The sequence below is a fragment of the Gopherus evgoodei genome, chromosome 8 (genome assembly GCF_007399415.2).
Source record: "Gopherus evgoodei ecotype Sinaloan lineage chromosome 8, rGopEvg1_v1.p, whole genome shotgun sequence".
NCBI classification, from domain to species: Eukaryota; Metazoa; Chordata; order Testudines; family Testudinidae; genus Gopherus; species Gopherus evgoodei.
In genome coordinates, this window is record NC_044329.1 from 14290000 (window position 1) to 14309198 (window position 19199).

At 38.6% G+C, this 19199-nt stretch overlaps 1 protein-coding gene across 10 annotated transcripts in view; it reads right to left on the minus strand.

Annotated features, from left to right (window-relative positions):
• RAPGEF6 (Rap guanine nucleotide exchange factor 6) overlaps positions 1-19199 on the minus strand; it is a 246442-nt gene that overhangs the window by 124306 nt on the left and 102937 nt on the right. Inside the window, exon 1 of one of the 10 annotated variants that reach the window (XM_030573055.1) lies at positions 2796-3771. The exons of the other annotated variants lie outside the window; for them this stretch is intronic. Within the exon in view, the coding sequence (XP_030428915.1) occupies positions 2796-2849 (54 nt within the window). The 5' untranslated portion in view covers positions 2850-3771. Of the gene's footprint in view, positions 1-2795; positions 3772-19199 lie in introns of those variants that run through there. 10 annotated transcript variants of the gene reach the window in all.

Consider the following 19199-nt stretch of genomic DNA (forward strand, 5'->3'; position numbering starts at 1 on the left):
CAGAAATAATACTAAGATTGCTTTTTCACATAATCAAATATAGTAGCTGACACCAAGAGGACATGGACTCAAGACTGGTAAGTGCTTGCATTCCTCTTATTACGCAGAAAATAACAACTGGTAATTATAAAAAGCTTTTCTGCTGAGAGTCTCAAAGATTAATCCAGCGGACTGAGCCAGGCCTGTCGGATAATACATTTGTTTTAATTAATTTTACTGATGGGTAAACTAAGAGCATGTCTACACAAGCACTTACTATACAGCAAGCTCAGATGTAAATTTATAGCGCTCCAGCAGGTGTAGATCCTACTGATGTGCACTAAAAATTCCCTAGTGTGCTTCGACCTACTGCTGCTTCAAACCCACTGCCATAAAACACTTCACATTATGAATTTTGGAATTCTCTAATAATGACATCATGATGTCTCAGTGTTTAAGAGTCTAATACCAAAAAGCACATACACATTCTAGACACAGAGTTGACAGAATTCCAAAGACAGCTTCAAAGAACTACTAAACCATTTTTGAAGTTGTCTCATTTTTTATATTACAAGTATTTACTGTTAACCTAATACGACAGAACAGAGACAGAACCTCATAACTTTCTTTCCTGTCACCCATTATCTATAGGAGTAGTTCCCTGTAAACATATGCAGAACCATCTCATTGTCCTCCTTCACCTCTTTCCTTAAAACTCTCCTCTGCCATGATGCCTACAAAAAACTCGATATTGTTTAGATGGCACAGGGCCAGTTTCAGAGTGGGTGAACAGGGCACAGCTCATTGTTGGGTTGTTTTGTTTTATTTTTTCTTGCAAGGGCACTGAAAATGTTTTCCACTCTTGGCAGGAAAACAGCTAGGGGCACTCCTGCTTAGGCAACTGGTGTGCCATGACCACTGCTTATCATGATCTTCATAATCATTATTTCTTAATGCTGCCCATATCTGTTTATTGTCTCGTCTTATATTCAGATTGTAAAGTCTTCAGCTTAGGGACCATCTTTTTGTTATGTGTCCATACAGCACAATAGGGTCATGATCGCTAACTGCTAGGTGCTCGTGCAATACAAACAACCACCACCATCTTCCCGCACAGAGGCAGTGATCCCTTTTGGGCACTCACAGAATAACCTGCAGGGCTTTAAACAATACTTTCCTGGCTTCTATAAGAACTTATATAAAAGAAAGGAGTGGCTTGTACAATCCTCATGCAATTTGCACAAATTCACAATACATCTTTTTTCTCGCGACTACTTAGACAATACATTAGCTTGCATGGACTATTTTACATTTGCCTATGCTATTCAATTTCTCACAGTGTACTCCTCTCAGTGGTGATGGGCATCTTTGTATTTACATATGACATTTTTTTTTATTAGTCATACTTTTACATTGTTTCAGTCACACAGGCTAGTGATTGACCAGTACCCAGATTAACATTATTATGGTAACATCCACAGTACTTATGTAGCAGTCCAACTGTCCTTTTAGGACCCCAACTTTTCCTTAAAAGATTGTTTAAGCACAAACATTATCCACATTGTCGTGGTTAGGCCAAAATCCTAAAAGAAAATCCTTCTTTAGCGCTGTATGTGAAGACAAGCCCTTAAGCATTAAGGTTAGGGATCTCAATCCACACTTGGGAACATAAATAATGGTGAGCTGATTTTCTAAGGTACTTCACACCTGCAGCTCCCAGATGCTAAAACAGAGTGAATTTCCATTTGCCTTTTAATTGACATAGAAAAATGAGCAGACAAAAATGCAATGTAGATAGGAATTGTATATACTTGATTGTATACCTCTCTTGTCCATTCCCACATTTTATATATAACTTAAATTCTAAACTCTTCATGGCAGGTGTCATGGTTAAATCTTGGCTCCTCTGAGGTCAATGGCAAAACTCCCTTTGACTTCAATAAGACCAGGATTTCACCCGATCTTCATACATTACCACACCTAGCACAACCCAGCCTCCATCCTGACATGGACCTCTAAGTTCTACTGTAACAGAAATATGAAATAGAAAAAATAATAATATATACACATCTAGCCTCTGGCTGTTTGTAGTCAACTCAGATATAGGCACTGCCTTACTTCAGCCCTGGCAGTCAGCAAAGATCATGAAACACAAGCATTTGGAGTAATTTTTTGAGAGAAAGAGGCACACAAGTACTATATTTGTTAATGTCTTTAAAGAAGTCACCTCAAAACAGGTTTGCCTGCTTGTGTATTCTTGGTTTACATTATCTCCATTAAAAGAAAAACAGTTACACAAAATCTGTATTTTAAAATGCACATCAAAATTATTATTGTTATTTGAAGTTGTTAATTGTAAATACAAAGCCCAGCTACTGAATTAACCATTTCTCCAATATTCAGTCTTGGAAAGCAATAGCATAGTATAATATATCTTGAAAATTAAACCGTGCACTTGATTGGAATATCAATATTTATCAAGTTAACAATATGCACAAGCAGTCATAACCAATCCTATAAGTGTCACATTCTAGTAATATTTGGAGTAATACTGTAGACCTAAAATTCAAGTTCTGTGGGTACATAGTTTTATACAATATTTTAATCTGTACACTATTAATATACTGATTGTCAGATTTCAAGATTCCCCCGCCCTTTTAGGTATTATGCATGGATTATTCTTTTGGGGTAGCTGAGTCCAACTTCACATGCAGAATAGTACAAAGGATGTTTTGAAAAATTCTTGGATCAGAAACATTTTAAAAGTACCATGTTTGTCAGTATGATTCAGAGAGAATTTATTAATGACTACTTACTTTGGAGGCCCATGGCTGCAGACAATTGGCGTAACAACGGACAAGAAAAGCCATTTCTTGGGCTGAGAAGGAAAGTTTCCTCTCTCAGAAAAAAGCCAGAGAGGAAAATTATTTAGTAAAATCCCTATTAGATTCTCCTTGTAAATCATAAACCAAAGCAGTGGATGTATATGCACACAACTGTTCAGGTTTGATTTTCACACTGATGAATTTGATTACAGCTTCTACTGTATCTCAGTAGTTTTCAGTGTTGCAGTGAGTTAGCAGCAGCAATTCCTATAAAAATGTTCCAGTTTTAACAAGCACATAAATGCAAATCAAAATGTTTCAATACTCCTGGCCCTTCAAATACAAATATCCATAGGCTCCCCCAAGCATAGGCATGCAAGCGAAAGCTGGTGTAGAATGGAATTAATTCTGAACTGGATTAAAATTATATATTAATCTAACATTATTCTAAAAGGTGAGACTTGAATTCTTCTGAGTCTTTCTTTTCCTACTAAAATGCAGGTAAGGCTGGTTTATCTTCCGGTTCCAAAACTTCACATTTTAATATTGTAGATCAAGTTGGGAAAGGTTCTTCTGCATCTTAGGCAACTCAGGAATCCCACACCCTTGATATTAAAGTTTCTTCTTTATACGCTTGCCCACCATAACTGCAAAATTCAATTCATGTCCAGATTGTAGCTTCAGGATATATACTCTAACAGGTTTGCACTATGGAATGTCTCGGAACCTCTGCAATCCAAACCCTTTTTTTCTCTCTCTCTATTTTATCATGCAGAGTTTACAACTCTGCAGTGTTGCTTAGTATTCTAATGCATCAGCCAGATACCATGGTTAATCCAAGCCTAGCTTTTCCAATTAATATAATTATATAATGCACTACAAAATATACATCCACAGCTACGGCAAGACTGAACACTGGAGTCCTAATTCCTACTATTTTTGCTTGCTTCTCAGCAGCTCCCTCAGGAAAAGCTTCCATCGATTGGATGCTTCGCAGCAAGATGAAATATCTAATAAGGAGGAAAGAGAGTGGGAGGGGAACTGAGCTAAAAGGATGACATCACCTGTATAGAAAGCCTTTAGAAACTGCATTAGATCAACTGGCTACTGTATCTGCAGATGCAGCCAGCAGAGCATCTTTATTAACCTAATATAAATACACATCTCTGTACAACAATTTAGCATAACATTCTTGTTCTACATTATGTGTGTATCATTTTTATGATCTACAAGAGCACATACAATAACTATGAATTTTTAAAAAATCAGCTTCGCAAATGTGTGTCTATATTTACACTTCATTTTCAACAGTATTCTGGACAAGTCACATTTCTTATCTTTGTATTCAAGTTTAACACACTTCAAGGTAAAAAAAAAAAATCTTTTCAAAGTAAAACAATTCCTGTTTTTCAAGTATATGCCATAGAATGACCTTGCTCTAGCTGTCATTTTTACAGGCTTCTGTTCATTCTCTAAGGAATTTTGTCCAAGAATTATATAAACTTCTTATTAGAAGGAGATGCTCACGTAAAGCAAATGAGAAATCATTTGAATGAAAAAAAACAAACATGTTAAAAGTTGTTTTTAAAAAACATCTGATTTTTTAAAAATCAAACTACTGCAATAACCCTGAAAGAGCAACAATTCTAGTTTCTAATTAGAGGGCAAGAATTACAAGATATTTTCTTTTTGCAGCTAAAAACAAACATTTTTCAGCAGCTCGGTGACTTGGGTGGCAGTCTAGCACACAGGAGACCTACTCTGGGTATGTCACCTAGGATTTCTTGCACCTTTGGGCAGGGAATGTTATGATGCACTCAATTCCTAGAAGTTAATTGGCCATTGCCACCCTCTAAGGAGGGGAAAAGAAACTATAGCAGCCCAAATTCAAAGCCATTATTTAGTATCAGCGTCTTTTTACTTCAAGTACAAAAGGGGCCACTAGCTGTCCACGCAGTTCTCCATCTTTTTCTTCTATTCCCTTTTTCATAGTTTCCTCCCCCACTTTCACAGGCCACAAGTTTCTGTCACAACCTCACCATCTACACTCAACACGATATGCTGCCTCTAAGCTGATTTGGAAATTAAAAGCCATACCTTCTCCTCATTGACCAAATTGCACTGCTGCTTCAGCGAGAAGCTTTGCTTCATCCACTGTGCCCATCCAGGGGATTCTCACTTTCAAGAAATTGAGCTAAGTCTGTTTCACAGGGAAGATACAAGCCTCATCTCAGATTAAAAACTGCTTATGGGTAGGCTTGCCAACTTTCTGATCACACAAAACTGAACATTCCTGCCCCGCCCCTTTTCTGAGGCCTTGCCCCTACTCGCTCCATCTCCCTCCCTCTGTCGCTTGCTCTCCTCCACCCTCACTCATTTTCACCAGGCTGAGGCAGGTGTTGGAGTGCCGGGGGTGAGGGATAAGGACTCTGGCTGGGGGTGCAGGGTCCGGGGTGGGGCAGGGTTGGAAGGGGGCAGCTCCGGGAAGGAGTTTGGGTGTGGGAGGGTCTCCGGGCTGGGGCAGAGGATTGGCATGCAGGAGGGGGTACGAGGTCCTGGCAGTGCTTACTGCAGCTCCCAGGAAGCAGCAGCCAGGTCCTGCCACTCCTAGGTGCATGGGCGGCCAGGGAGGCTCTGTGCGCTGCCCTCATACCCACAGGCACTGCCCCCACAGTTCCCATTGGTCATGGTTCCTGGTCAATGGGAGCCGCAGAGTCGGCACAAGGGGTGAAGGCAGCACGCAGAGCCTCCCTGGACGCCCATGCGCCTATGGGGCTACAAGGACCTGGCGGCCACTTCTGGCAGCTGCATGGAGCTAGGGCAGGCAGGGAGACTGCCTTAGCTCTGGGCCCCCACTGCACTGCCGACCAGACTTTTAACAGCCCAGTTGGCAGTGCCAACCAGAGCCATCGTGGCCCAGCAACCCTACTTATGGGTACTATGATTCTACTTCCACTTGGCTTTCCAGAACAAGGCCGTATCAAAGAAGATTAGAGTTGAATATGACTTCTATATTTTCACCTCAATTATGAGATGAGCTCACTTTCCAAAACTATCTTGAAAGACAAATAATTTGTATCATATTCTTAAAACCACCATTTTTGTCAAACAATGAAAAAATAATGGCTAAAAATATTTTAAGATGCAATTAATATTTTTGATTTTGTAATATCAAGAGGGGAAACAACTGCAACTTATTTGACATCTAGCATGTACTTCTTTATAAGGTTCTCACAGAGCCAAAATCTTTTCCTGTTTTACACGATGGAGGAATTTTACATAAATATTCCACCGTTGAAGTGGTAAGCACTACCAGACAGAGAAAATTCAATTCACTATTCTTTCCACAGTATTGCAGCAGGGCAGGCTACAGGGTAGCATCAGCCTCATTGCAATACAGTGTGTTGCAATCATTTCCTTTTGAAATGATTCATGCAATGCTGCTCTACAACATTTTGAATATAAACATCAGGTTTATAGCCACACTAATAAGAACCTTTCAGCTTCAGTAATAATTAGGGAATGTCCAAACTCTTCTGGATTGTATTACTTGTTTTATGACAATTACTATAATTACAATTTTAAAAAAACAACAACTAAAAGGAAGCTTCATCCCTTGTCTGCATGTGCACTGATAGCACACAAATTCTCCTGTCCAGCTAAACAAGAGATATTCATCTCACAACTGCATTTTAAATTGGTGCATTGTGCATGAAATTCAATCCACTAAAGATTTTGGAGTGAATGCCATATTTTTACAACTACTGTAAACACAAGCTCAATAATAGGAACAAAATTCTATTTCCTTCTAGTTTTGTCTTTAAGTGAAGATGACATCATCCTTTTCCTATTGCTACCAATCAGACTGAAGCTACTGCAGTTCTCTAGGGAATAAATCCGAGACCCGGCATGCAAACCTGTCAGCCTAACAGCTATGAACAGGGTGAAAAAATTGACCTAATTCTATACTGGAGATTTTTTTTTTTTAAACTAAGGGCCTTATGGTACAATGCCACAAGTTCTTTTACAATGATTTGTTGAAGAAAAATGTCAGATCACAATACAACAGTGACTTGAGGAAAAATCTTTTACAAAGATTGTTTAATAGTGATCTCAACCAAAATACAATTGTAAGAAACGTGGTAAAACCAGAAACAGTATATTGTTTTTTGCATTTTAAGATGAATCCCAATTTTTCATTGCACATGAAAGCCTTATTTTAAAAAAAAAAATCATCATCTTGATGTGTGCTTCCTGAAAAACCTTCCCTGTTTCTCAATGATGCTTTCTTTTCATATTTGGAATATCACTCCATAGGATTATATCTATACATAGATGTATGCACCCATAAATGTATCAGAATTTTCCCACTCTGCCTGTTAGGCAATCAAAACATGGAGATTTATTTAACAAGACTAAATCATTGAAGAATAGGATTTTTAAACAAAAAATGGCACTAAGACGCTTATCTGGATCTTTTAAATTTATATTTAATTTAAACTGGATTAGAGGTTTTTCCTCTTTGCTTAAAGAGATCCCACCAATTGAAATTATGCAAAATCATATATATTTCACAGCTGACACCAGAAGATACCTCCTCCAATAGTTACTACTTTTCCCAGATCAATCCAGTAAATGCCAGTTGTTTGAATATTGCAGCTGTGCAGTGAAGGCAAGCAGTGATATTAAAACCTGCATGCACTAGCTAAAAAGGCAAGATAGCTGCTTGCATGCCCAGCAAAAGGAAGGGTGCTGGCTATGACTGCTGGACTTTTAGGAAAAAAGACCAGAACAAGTCACAGAGTGGGAAGACTTTTAGTATAACTGAGCACCCACTCTGAGCAAAGAAGTACGGCAGAAGTAGTCAGCTATAAAGATGTTCTCTCTCTGCCGTTTTCTTTGAGTACAGTAACTACTATACCCTACCACCAAGTAGGTTTGGGGGAGGGGTTTGAGGGATTAAAACCAGCTGGTTGCAAAGCAATCTGTCACTTCACAAACTGAAGCGAAGGGGTTTGAGCCTAAAATAGTTCATTTTCCTCTCTGGCTTTGCAGGTAGTAATTTCCAAGTACAACAGCCTAATATACAAATATTCTAATGTAACAGCACCAGTATCAAGGGACTAGCATCATATATTTGAGAACTTTACATCTTTTGGAAAATGAAGGGAGTGATGATAATAGAATGCTATATACAGTGGCAGATGCACCACAAGCTGGAAGCATCCCCACACTGCCTTGATTTAGTACTGCTGGCATGCATGTCTAATTCCCTTTCCCCCTCCCCCACATTTAACTTAAGCATCTTAAATGAATCATTGTATTTTGAGGCAAGGTTAGCCTTCCATTAGAACTTCAGGAATTCCGGTTTTTAAAACAACTCTCCACCCTATTCCTGACCCTTCTGAACAAGGGAAATAGGACTTAGCTTCCCTCAGTTCTTTAGGGTAACACTGTGTTCTGCTATTGGTTACTTATGTGCATCAGTTTCCACAGCAGCTAAATGCTTACTAACATGCTGTAGAAAAATCTTATTGAAAGGATCAGGAGGATTCATAAGCAGTATGAAAATATGATCTATGCTAAGTGAGAGAGGGAGGCTGTCATCATAACTAAAGTGATGTAAGCTTCTAAAATTAGAATCAACACTACAGAAGGAACAATAAAAAGGCACCATTAATTCAATTTCCCTGCAGCCTTGGTAGCTATACTACTCTTTTTTCAGCTGTTGTATTAAACATGAAAAGGTCACCTCCCATTCAGAGCATTTGACATTTATATATTTTATAAAACTAATTTGAATTTTTATAAATTGCTACTCCCTTCTGCAGACTTATACGTCTGTTATATACAAATACTCTATCCACATATTCATGTAGCATCATGATCAGTATAACAAACAAGAACAATTTGGGTGGGGGAAGCACCTTTACCATGGATTTCAATTTAAAAAAAATAATTTCAACTATCTGAGCAGAGATGGGCCACAACTGAAACCTTCTGTCCCTACATCGCTTCCCTGCTGAAATTAGGAATCAGAGAGGGAGGGACTATGGAGGTTGTGTGATCTGAGCCTACCACTACGCATTGGATTGCAGTTTAGATCCACAACTTGTTTTCTGGACCTGTTTGAATACAGCCCAATATACTGAAAATCTTAGGAAGTGTCTAGTATTCCTCAATGAAATCTCACAAGAACAGCATTTAAGATTTTGCCATCACAGAATATTACTCTTGTTTAGTCTCAAAATGGAACCCTTGAACAACACAATATGCATCTGAACAGTCTCCTTGGCTAGTTCTCATCTAATTGTGACATTAGTTAGCATTTCTAAATTTGAAACTGCAGGAAGGGGGGGGGAACTCCAACACCCTACCATCACCAACAAAAGCACTGTCCATCTCTTAAAAGTCACATATATTTTAAATAGCTTAAACAAAAGCAAAAAGTACATAAACAACATTATATAGTACACAGCTCTCAGATTCTGATGAGCCAATCATCACAATTTGTTTCTTGAACAATTTGGGGTACCAATAATGTTCTCTTCCAAGAAAATAATTTACAACTGAATTACCCTGATGATAGATACTTCTTGGATAAGGTTAAAATTATTAAAAGGCCACTTCAAATATTTTCTATATCATTTTCCTCACTGATTATCACTGCTTTGGAAACCTGAAACTGATCTTTTTTTCCTGTATGGATTACTTCCCCTCACCCGCACTATCAGCAAACACTGCTTTATTATGGTCAGGTTGTTTATATGCATTAGCCTGCTGCAACTTATTTTTTAAGGAACTATAAGACATTTATTCTGAAAATGCATGCACACCTCTACATATACAGAAATTATTGACCATTTGTATTATGGTAACCTAGGTCACACTCCAGGTCTATCAACTTTGTGAATGTTCCTTTGCATGTTAGAGTTTCTTATTTTTTCTCACACTCCGTAAAAGATGTTTCAACAAGTGCGTTATTTGATACGTTACACAGAAATCATTTATTTGAAAGTAATAAAGAACTCCAAGTAAGACAAAGCAACATGAGTTTCTGGAACATTATAAATAAATTTCCAAAATAGTGATATAATGATTAGAAGTCAATGAAAGATTTTGATTAAGCTCAAACAGCATCCAATTATGTGCGTATTCTCTAGTTTAAAACTGCTATTTTTGCAAGAGGTCCGCTAGCCACGTTTATTATCCCTGAGCATAAAAGAATCATAATTAGTCTGTGGTTATTTACCCATTTGACTTTGCAGACTTCTAAAAGTTACAATGTATATTTATATTAAAGATGAATTTCACTACCTGTTTTCCAGGGATGTGGTTTCAGACACTGGGTTTTTCTCCTTTTCCTGTCAGCTAAGCCAGCAAGCTAACTCACAAGATTTTGTTGCTCCCTCTTCCCCTTCTGACTGCTCCCTACTTCTGCTGCGCAAATGAGAACGACCTCCCCCTCTCCCCCCCATGTAAGGAAACATTAGCCTACTCTAGGCACTTGCCGGTATCCTGCACCTGAGGCAATGACATGAGTGAAGGTTTGCCCCATCCCAGAAAAACAACTGACAAGAAGGATATGGCTTCAACCAGTGCAGATACTGTGGCTAGGTGGGCAAGCTTTAGAAGAATATAGCATTTGTCTTGAGTGGCAAACAAAAAAGTAGGTGGGGCTCTGATAAAAGGAAAGGGAACAACATGGATTAAGTCCCAAATTCAGACCTAGCACCCCCAATCCAAGGGGCTGCATGAGCTCATCCCTCATGATGCAAAATTTCTCTAAAGCACCCACCAGCTGAAAGCTGCATGGGCTGAGGGGATTAGTACTTGGGAATAATGTGAATCAAATGCCAATGTGGCAGAGATCACCAACAGAGACTTCTCCTCTGTCTTCTCAAGAAGCAAAATTCTTCCAGTAGAATTAGCAGCAGCATTCCAGGCAGGAGAGACAGGCTACAGAGTAGATCTTCTCGATTCAACAATGAACCCAGAAAGATACAACATATTTGAAGGCTCTCTACTTTCAAAAAAATGAAGAAAGAAGGGGATTTCTAAAGTGGTTAAGACTGAAAAAGGAAAAACTCTCAACACTCCCAGCAAACACCAGAGGGTCGCTTTGGATCTCTTTGGATTCAGGCAAAAAGTTTGGGGAATCTCCTGCATAAAATGAAATGGAAAAACTAACTTGGGGCAGAAAACTGTGACAGAACTTCTAGAAAATCAAGTCTGCATGGAAAGGATCATACATACACCAAGGCTGCTACCTCCTCCCTAAGATAGTTCAAAATAATGGCCACCAAAGCATCCACTTTTCTCAAAAGGAGGTTATTGGGAATTCAGTCTTACAGTTCCAGAAGGTTGTATTGCTCCATGGAGAAACTGGGATCTAACTGGCACCTGAATGAGAAGTCTCTTACTGAAAACTTAGAGTGCACTGAAGTGAAATCTGGATGCTAGAGCCATTGAGACCTTTCTCAAATCTACATTGCAAAAAGCTCAGAACAGAAGGAAGAGGACTCTCATGGCTTCATTTGACACTCTAGCTTTCCTAAGAGAATCTCTTCAGGAGCCAGGCTCTGGGCTGAAGAATTAGGGTACAGAATTCTCCACCTTAGGAGTTCAATTCTGTTTGGAAGGACAATCCTGCTTCCCTATGATTGGCACAGTAGGTCTGTGGTCCACTCAAGAGGCACCAGAACCAAGGAGTAATCCTCCCTTTCAGCCTTCTTTAGAAGTTTCATTATGAGGAAGAGAGAATAGTCTCTGACTCTACTATTGGATAGCAAATGTATCCTGGGGCAGGGCACCCAAAGCTGGGTATCTGCTGCGCTAATGAGGATTAGATGATGTAAGGCAGGAAGTAAATATGTCCAGATATGGTAACTAAGTCCACCACTATTCATTGGAAAAATTCCATACATCTATTCATATAGGTAAATTGTAGTCCCTGAGCAAGTCAGCATGTCTGTTTTGCCACTAATTTGGTCATCTTAAAAAACAAGAGAGTGTTTTGTAGGCAAGAAAGATTATTATGTATTCTTTTTGGGCATTTTTCTATTGTGCGTGACATATTTTCCTTCCCTCCACTTGAAATAAGTCAATTAGTACGAGATTTTTAGGGACAGATCACAACTGCTGATTTGCTAGGTAATGGACCCCTCCAATCTAATGTGCTTTTGTTGATATTCCATCATATCTGTGGTTTCAAACTTGTGAATTTTTCATTCCTGTTGCTTCTGAACAGCAAACAAGTACCCCCCTAGCTCAATGCCCCAGACTGAACTTCAAGAGCTCCAGATCAACCCTTATATATTGACTACTTTCAGAAAGCATTTTACTTTGAACAGCTATTCTGCTTTTTCATGTGCATAGAAATACTAAGAACTTCTCAAAACCAACAAATTTTAGAAATTTGGTACTTTAAAAAAAATTGTGTACATTGAAGATAACCCTAGGCTCCTAGGGACCCTGAAACTTCAGAACTCTCTCGCAATTCCTAGCAGCTACTTCACAGAAACAGAGTTTAAAGTAGATATACGTCAATCTTCTGGAGAGCATGAAGGCTTCTTTTTCAATGTTTGAAGTGGCTCTAATACCTCAAATCAACCCTAACATATAACCATACATGTACAGCTCAAGTATCTCAAAACCTTGAGTGTGATTATTAATGTAAAACAGGTGTGATATGGAAAAGAGAAGTAGGTATTGGCCAGGAAACAAGCATACTAACTGTCCAATTCCCTCATATCAAGTATTGTCAAACACATGTGAAATAGCAAGGTTTATACAGGCCAAGTGTAAAACCCAGGATACAGTTAAGCTTGGTAAGAAAAATCTGGTTCCAAACCGGTTCTATGGCCATACTAGGATATTCTTCTAGCTCACAGCTATTATATTATACCATGGTTCTAGTGCCAAACTCTGCAAGCCAACCAAACCAAATTCCTGTGCATGCACTATATTTTCTGAATTGTGATATGCAGTAAAAATTGCACAGGACTTGCCACAATCTCACTCTAAAACTTGATTTTAGAGAGATTAAAGAAGTCTTCCTAAAATTAATATTTAGATTTAATAATACAAATAAAAATGTTTGCCATACATACCAATAGTTTAGGTATATTGTGTTTTTTTTCTCTTCAATTTGCATGAAAGCAAAGTCTACACAATTAAACTAGCTTAGCCCTTTAGTGAACATCACGTACGGTTTCCACATGGTTAATATATGCAAAGTTAGGAGTGTGACAGGTTGGATCACAGAAACTCCCTTGGGACTGCCGACTGATGTGCTGAGACTACTTCTAACCAGTTTTCCCTGCTAGCTTGGGACTCCAGAACCTCGCCTGTTTGAGCCAGACATGCTAGTCTGCTACAAACCCAGACCCAGGTCTGAACAACATCCTCCAAAAGCTGCAGGCTTAACTGAAAACAGCTTAAGAAGTGTTCCTCAGATGCCCAGCTCTCATTGGGGTCCAAATCCCAAATAAATCTGTTTTACCCTGTATAAAGCTTATACAGGATAAACTCATAAATTGTTTGCCCTTTATAGCATTGATAGAGAGATATGCACAGCTGTTTGCCCCACCCCCCAGGTATTAATACATACTCTGGGTTAATTAATAAGTAAAAAGTGCTTTATTAAATACAAAAAGTAGGATTTAAGTGGTCCCAAGTAATAACAGACATAACAAAGTGAATTACTATACCAAGCAAAATAAAATAAAACACGCAAGTCTAAGCCTAATACCGTAGGAAAGTGGTAACAGATGAAATCTCACCCTCAGAGATAATCCAGTAAGCTTCTTTTATAGACTAGCCTCCTTCTAGTCTGGGTCCAGCAATCATTCACACCCCTGAGGTTACTGTCCTTTGTTCGTTCAGGTATCCTTTCGGGGTGGAGAGGCTCTCTCTTGAGCCACCTGAAGACCAAATGCAGATGTCTCCCAGGGGCTTAAATAAACTCTCTCTTGTAAGTGGAGCCCCCTTCCTCTCTCCTATGCAGAACCAGCTGCAAGATGGAGCTTTGGAGTCACATGGGCAAGTCACATATCCATGCATGACTCAGAATTTTACAGGTGGCAGCCATTGCTCATATGCTACCTTGAAAGTCCCCAGGAAGACTTCTTATGTGGATTGGAGTCTTCCAAGGTCTATTGTCTGTTTAGTGTTTCTTGACTGGGCACTTAACTTGCAAATTCCTTTCTTAAGAAGCTGACCAAATGCCTTACTAAGGCTACTTAAAATCAAACCAGTACACAACCAATATTCGTAACTTAGAATACAAAAATGATACATGCATACAAACAGGATGAATATATCCAGTAGATCATAACCTCTGCAGAGATACATTACATGGCCTATCTAACATAAAATATATTCCAGTTATGTCATATTTACTCTCATAAGCATATTTCCATAAAGCACTGTGGGGTGCAGCGTCACAAGGAGCACTCAACTATGCATTCTTTTTCAGCCTGAGAATACAAAAACATTTACCACAAGTTTGTTTCTAGCCACATTATGATAAGCCCATGCATAAAAGAAAAGGCTGTGCTAATTACAGATGAGAGCATAATTGGGTTGGTTTAGTTCAATACATCATATTGAACAGAAACAACCCATGGGGAGGAAATAAAAAGAAAACCAAAACAAAGTGCAGTATCAGTATAAAGTATGCAACATCTTGACCACATTTCCTTTAGAGACTTTTCTACGAAAAGCAGCTCATACACCAATTAAAAAGTACAACTATAGTGAAGTAAGGTTGCAGAAAAGTTAAGGATCTGACAGTCACAAAGAAAAGGATTTAAGGTTTCCAAAAAGGTTGATAATCCATTTTATAGGCCTATAGGATTGCCTCTCCTCACCAACACTATATGTGACGTACTACAATTGTGATCAGCAGAGGTGCTTGAGCTAGAGTCCCAGTCTGTTTTACATATGAAAGAGCTGCCAGCAAGGCGTTTTCTATTAGGAATATGACTGAAACGGTCCCTTCAGCGATTCAGAGCATAGATTTGTTAACCTTCCAGGCTTGCTCCTCTTTTTTCCTCAGGTATTTGGAGAGGGAGTTAAGAGTTATGGCTGGGAGGGGAGGGGAAAAGTAGATTTGGAAGAAATAGATGGTTCAGAGGTTCCTATTATTATTGTAGGTAAACAAATACTTTTTTATTGCATAGCATACCTAATAAACTGTCTATGAATTTTTATTTATTGTGTATTTTTATTTAGCAAAAGGTAAATGTTGGAAAGATAGTTCACATATTGACATGAATAAGTAATTCAGAGAAGGCTGGACTAGTACCTCCCTCCCACAAGGAAGACATGCTGCAAGTTTGGTCAAGGGTTGGAGAATTCCCTAGTCCACTTACCACTGGGAAATAGGAAGGTTTGCCTGGAAAGTTTGAGGTCCTAAGTTATCAATTTCCACAGAATTTAAGATTTCACTTTAAAATAAATTGTGAATGCTTTATGATTGTGAAATTATATGGCAGTCTTTCTAATACAAATGTGAAATAAATGTAAACTAATGAGCATTATCTTCTGGAGTTAGCATGCAGACAATACCAGTGCATCTAGTGTTGTGCATTACTATAGCAAATACTACCTTAGTGAAATGAATAAGATTGTTCTATATTCAGAACCCTGTCCTCCAGAATTACGTTAATTTCAGGCTGACACTTGAATAAGCATAAACAGCAGCAAAGGTAAAAGCTGGAATTATTTAGGAACAAGGCCAGAGAAAAACCGAATAGTAGAGACCTGTGCTTACCCTCACAGGAGGGAGAAGAGAGAAAGCTCCTCCTCCCTTACAGCAATCAGAGGGTAGAACTTCAAATATGTTGATGCTTACAAGAATAAGGAACTAGCCTGTGACAAGAGATATAAATCAAAAGAGACATGAAAGATAAAGACTGACGTAAAAGTCAAGGATCGTCACCCTAGCAGAAATCCCCAAGTGACTCCCTTCCCCACAGTAACAACATTTTTAAAGGCCTAATGCTGGTGATTCAGTCAATAATGAGCTTCACCTATGAGTCCGTGATGAAAATGTCCTACCCAACATTTCGGAAACTGTGCAATCTTTCAGAGGTGATACAAGAAACAGCTGCTGACATACATGATCATTAAAATATATCCTGGCATATTTTTGAAAGAAGGGAGGACTGTTAATTCTAGGAATCTGGCCAAATTCCAATTTGAGTAAATACTGGTGCCCGCCTAAAATAAATTTCCTGCAGTTTCAATTGGATATAGTTTTCTTCGCTTGTTATGTAGTATTCTTGTATGCCATTAAGTAGGTGCACATTTCACCCCAGAGCTGGTTGGATTTCTGAAGCAGAAAGTGATTTTATATACAATCTAGATAGATAGAATCTGTAAAGTCTAAAGCACTAACGGTATGAATTCTATGTTATGAATGTATTGGGGTTGCACTAATTGTGTCATTTTTTTAAACAATTTTCATTTTGGGAAGGCCAATTTTAAAGACAATACATACAGAGATTACCAGAAGGACATTTAATAACAGTATATAGTTTTCAAAATATCGAAATGAGCTATTTTGAAAGCTACATATTCTGTCTCATTACTTGACAGTAAACCTTTAAGGATACAAAATAGGATTTTCAAATATACTTTTTCTACTCTATGTAGTAATATTTCATAACCGTCAATGTTTTGCAGACTGCAGACACACATATTAATTGATTTGGATGGCCGTCTGGAAAGCACCTGTGGTTTATGCAAATTGCCAAAAAAATTTAATGCATTGCATCTTTGAGCATTCCAGTTCCTGCTAATGATAATCATGACCAGTGATATACTATGCCACGGACAAGTATTTGATGGTGGATCAGCTGACAACTAACAGAATCAGCACTGAAAAATTAATAAAATGCAGACAATAAAGTAAGTGATTAATACAAACATTTATTTGGTGGTCCTTCCCTTCCTTAAAAATAAAGGAAAAGGTACAATAAAGAAGCCATCATGGCAAAATCATCACTGAGTATTAGACAGCTTATCTTCTTCCTCAACCAGTAATCCTGGATGCCACTTTAAACCTGTTATATTCTGCCTCTCTTAGCCAATGAATTGGCATTTAGCCAGACAGGCAGTTTCCTTTAACAGTTGACACCATCAGTTAACAGCACTCTGTAAGTGATACAACTATCAGTCCTCCCCCCACTCTCCAAGACAAGTATGTCAGCCCTGCAATAATTCTGGTTTCTAGCTCACAGATTCAGCAGTCTCTTGTGTCTCAGACAAATTTTGTTGCATTTTTGTGAAATGTACCGTGGCCATGCCTACAAACCAGACAAACATTCTCTTCCCTGTAAGTATTAACATGGCATGCAAACTGCAGACTTAATTTAGATCTAGTGCATAAAAAAAAAAAGATAAAGTAGTCTGCTCCTTCTAACTGTTCAGGAAATGAATACACCACAGATGCAACTTCTTTCTGCTTGCACAAATAATCATTTAAAATGACATGAATAGGCCACAAATGCAAACACCTAACAATTGACAGGAGTTTTTGCTTGGGTTCTTCCCCAATATATGTTCTTAACAAATCTACGAACACTAAAGACCTGTCTACTAATACATGTAATATATGTAATTCATAGAAAGGAGCATGAGCCATTACAGCAGAAAAAATGTTAACATCTAAGTTAGAAGACATAAGTGGCTATTGTAGAATTATAGGACTAGAAGGGATCTTGAGAGGTCATCTGGTCCAGTCCTCTCCGCTCATGGCAGGACTAAGTATTATCTAGACCATCTGTGACAGGTGTTTGTCTAACCTGCTCTTAAAAATCTCCAATGACGTAGGTTAACGAGAACAATTTACCTCCCTCTTCCTTGTTCTTTTGTGTACTTGAAAACTGTTATGACCCCTTTCAGTCTTCTTTTCTCCAGATTAAACAAACCCAGTTTTTTCAGTCTGCCCACATAGGTCATGCTTTCTAGACCTTTAATCATTTTTGTTGCTCTTCTCTAGACTCTCTACAATTTGTCCACATCTTTCCTGAAACCTGGCATCCAGAACTGGACCCAATGTTCCAGTTGAGGCTTAATCATCACAGAGTAAACCAGAAGAATTACTTCTTGTGTCTTTCTTATAACACTCCTGCTGATACAGCACAGAATGATGTTTGCTTTTTGCCTTTTTTGGGGCGGGTGGGGGTGGGGGGAGAGGATGGCGCAACAGTGTTACAGTGTTGACTCATATTTAATTTGTGATCCACTGTGACTCCCAGAGCCCTTTCCACAGTACTCCTTCCTAGACAGGTCATTTCCCATTTTGTACATGTGCAACTGATTGTTCTTTCCTGGGTGGAGTACTTTGCATTTGTCCTTATTGAATTTCAGCCTATACACTTCACACCATTTCTTCAGTTCATTTGGATGACTTTGAACTTGAATCCTACCCTCCAAAGCACTTGTAACCCCTCCCAGCGTGCCATTGTCTAAATCATTGATGAAGATATTGAACAGAACCAGACCCAGAACTGATCCCTGTGGGACCGCACTTGAGATACTCTTCCAGCTTGACTGTGAACCACTAATAATTACACTCTGGGAATGGTTTTCCAACCAGTTATGCACTCACCTTGTAGTAGCTCCACCTAGCTTCTATTTCCCTAGTTTGTTTATGAGAAGGTCATACGAAACAGTATCAAGAGTCTTACTAAAGTCAAGATATACCACATCTACCGCTACCACCACATCCTTAAGGCTTGTTACTCTGTCAAAGAAAGCTATTAAGTTGGTCTGACACAATTTGTTATTACTTATCACCTTATTATCTTCTACTTGCCTGCAAATCGATTGCTTAATTATTTGCTCCATTAACTTTCCAGGTACTGAAGTTAAGCAGATTGGACTGTAATTCCCCAGGTTGTTGTTATTTCTCTTTTTATAGCTTGGCACTATATTTGCCATTTTCCAGTCCTTTGGAATCTCTACTATCTTCCGTGACTTTTTGAAGATAATCGCTAATGGCTCAGACATCTCCTCAGTCAGCACCCTGAGTATTCTAGGATGTATTTCATCAGGCTCCAGGGTGATTTGAAGACAGCTAACTTGTCTATGTAATTTTTAACTCATTCTTTCCCTATTTTAGCCTCTGATCTGACCTCATTTTCACTGGCATTCACTATGTCAGATGGGCTCTTCAAAGTTCCTATGACAAAAAAAAACAAATATCAAAAACAGAGAAGCTAAATTACCTCTTTGCATTAGTCTTTACTTCAAAGGATGCTGATAAAATACCTAAGGTAAAATCTTGGCCCCTATTGAAGTCAATGGCGAAACTCTCAGACTTCCTTGGGGTCAGGATTTCCCCCCTACTCTTCAAGTAATAAAGATGAAGCACTGTCGAAG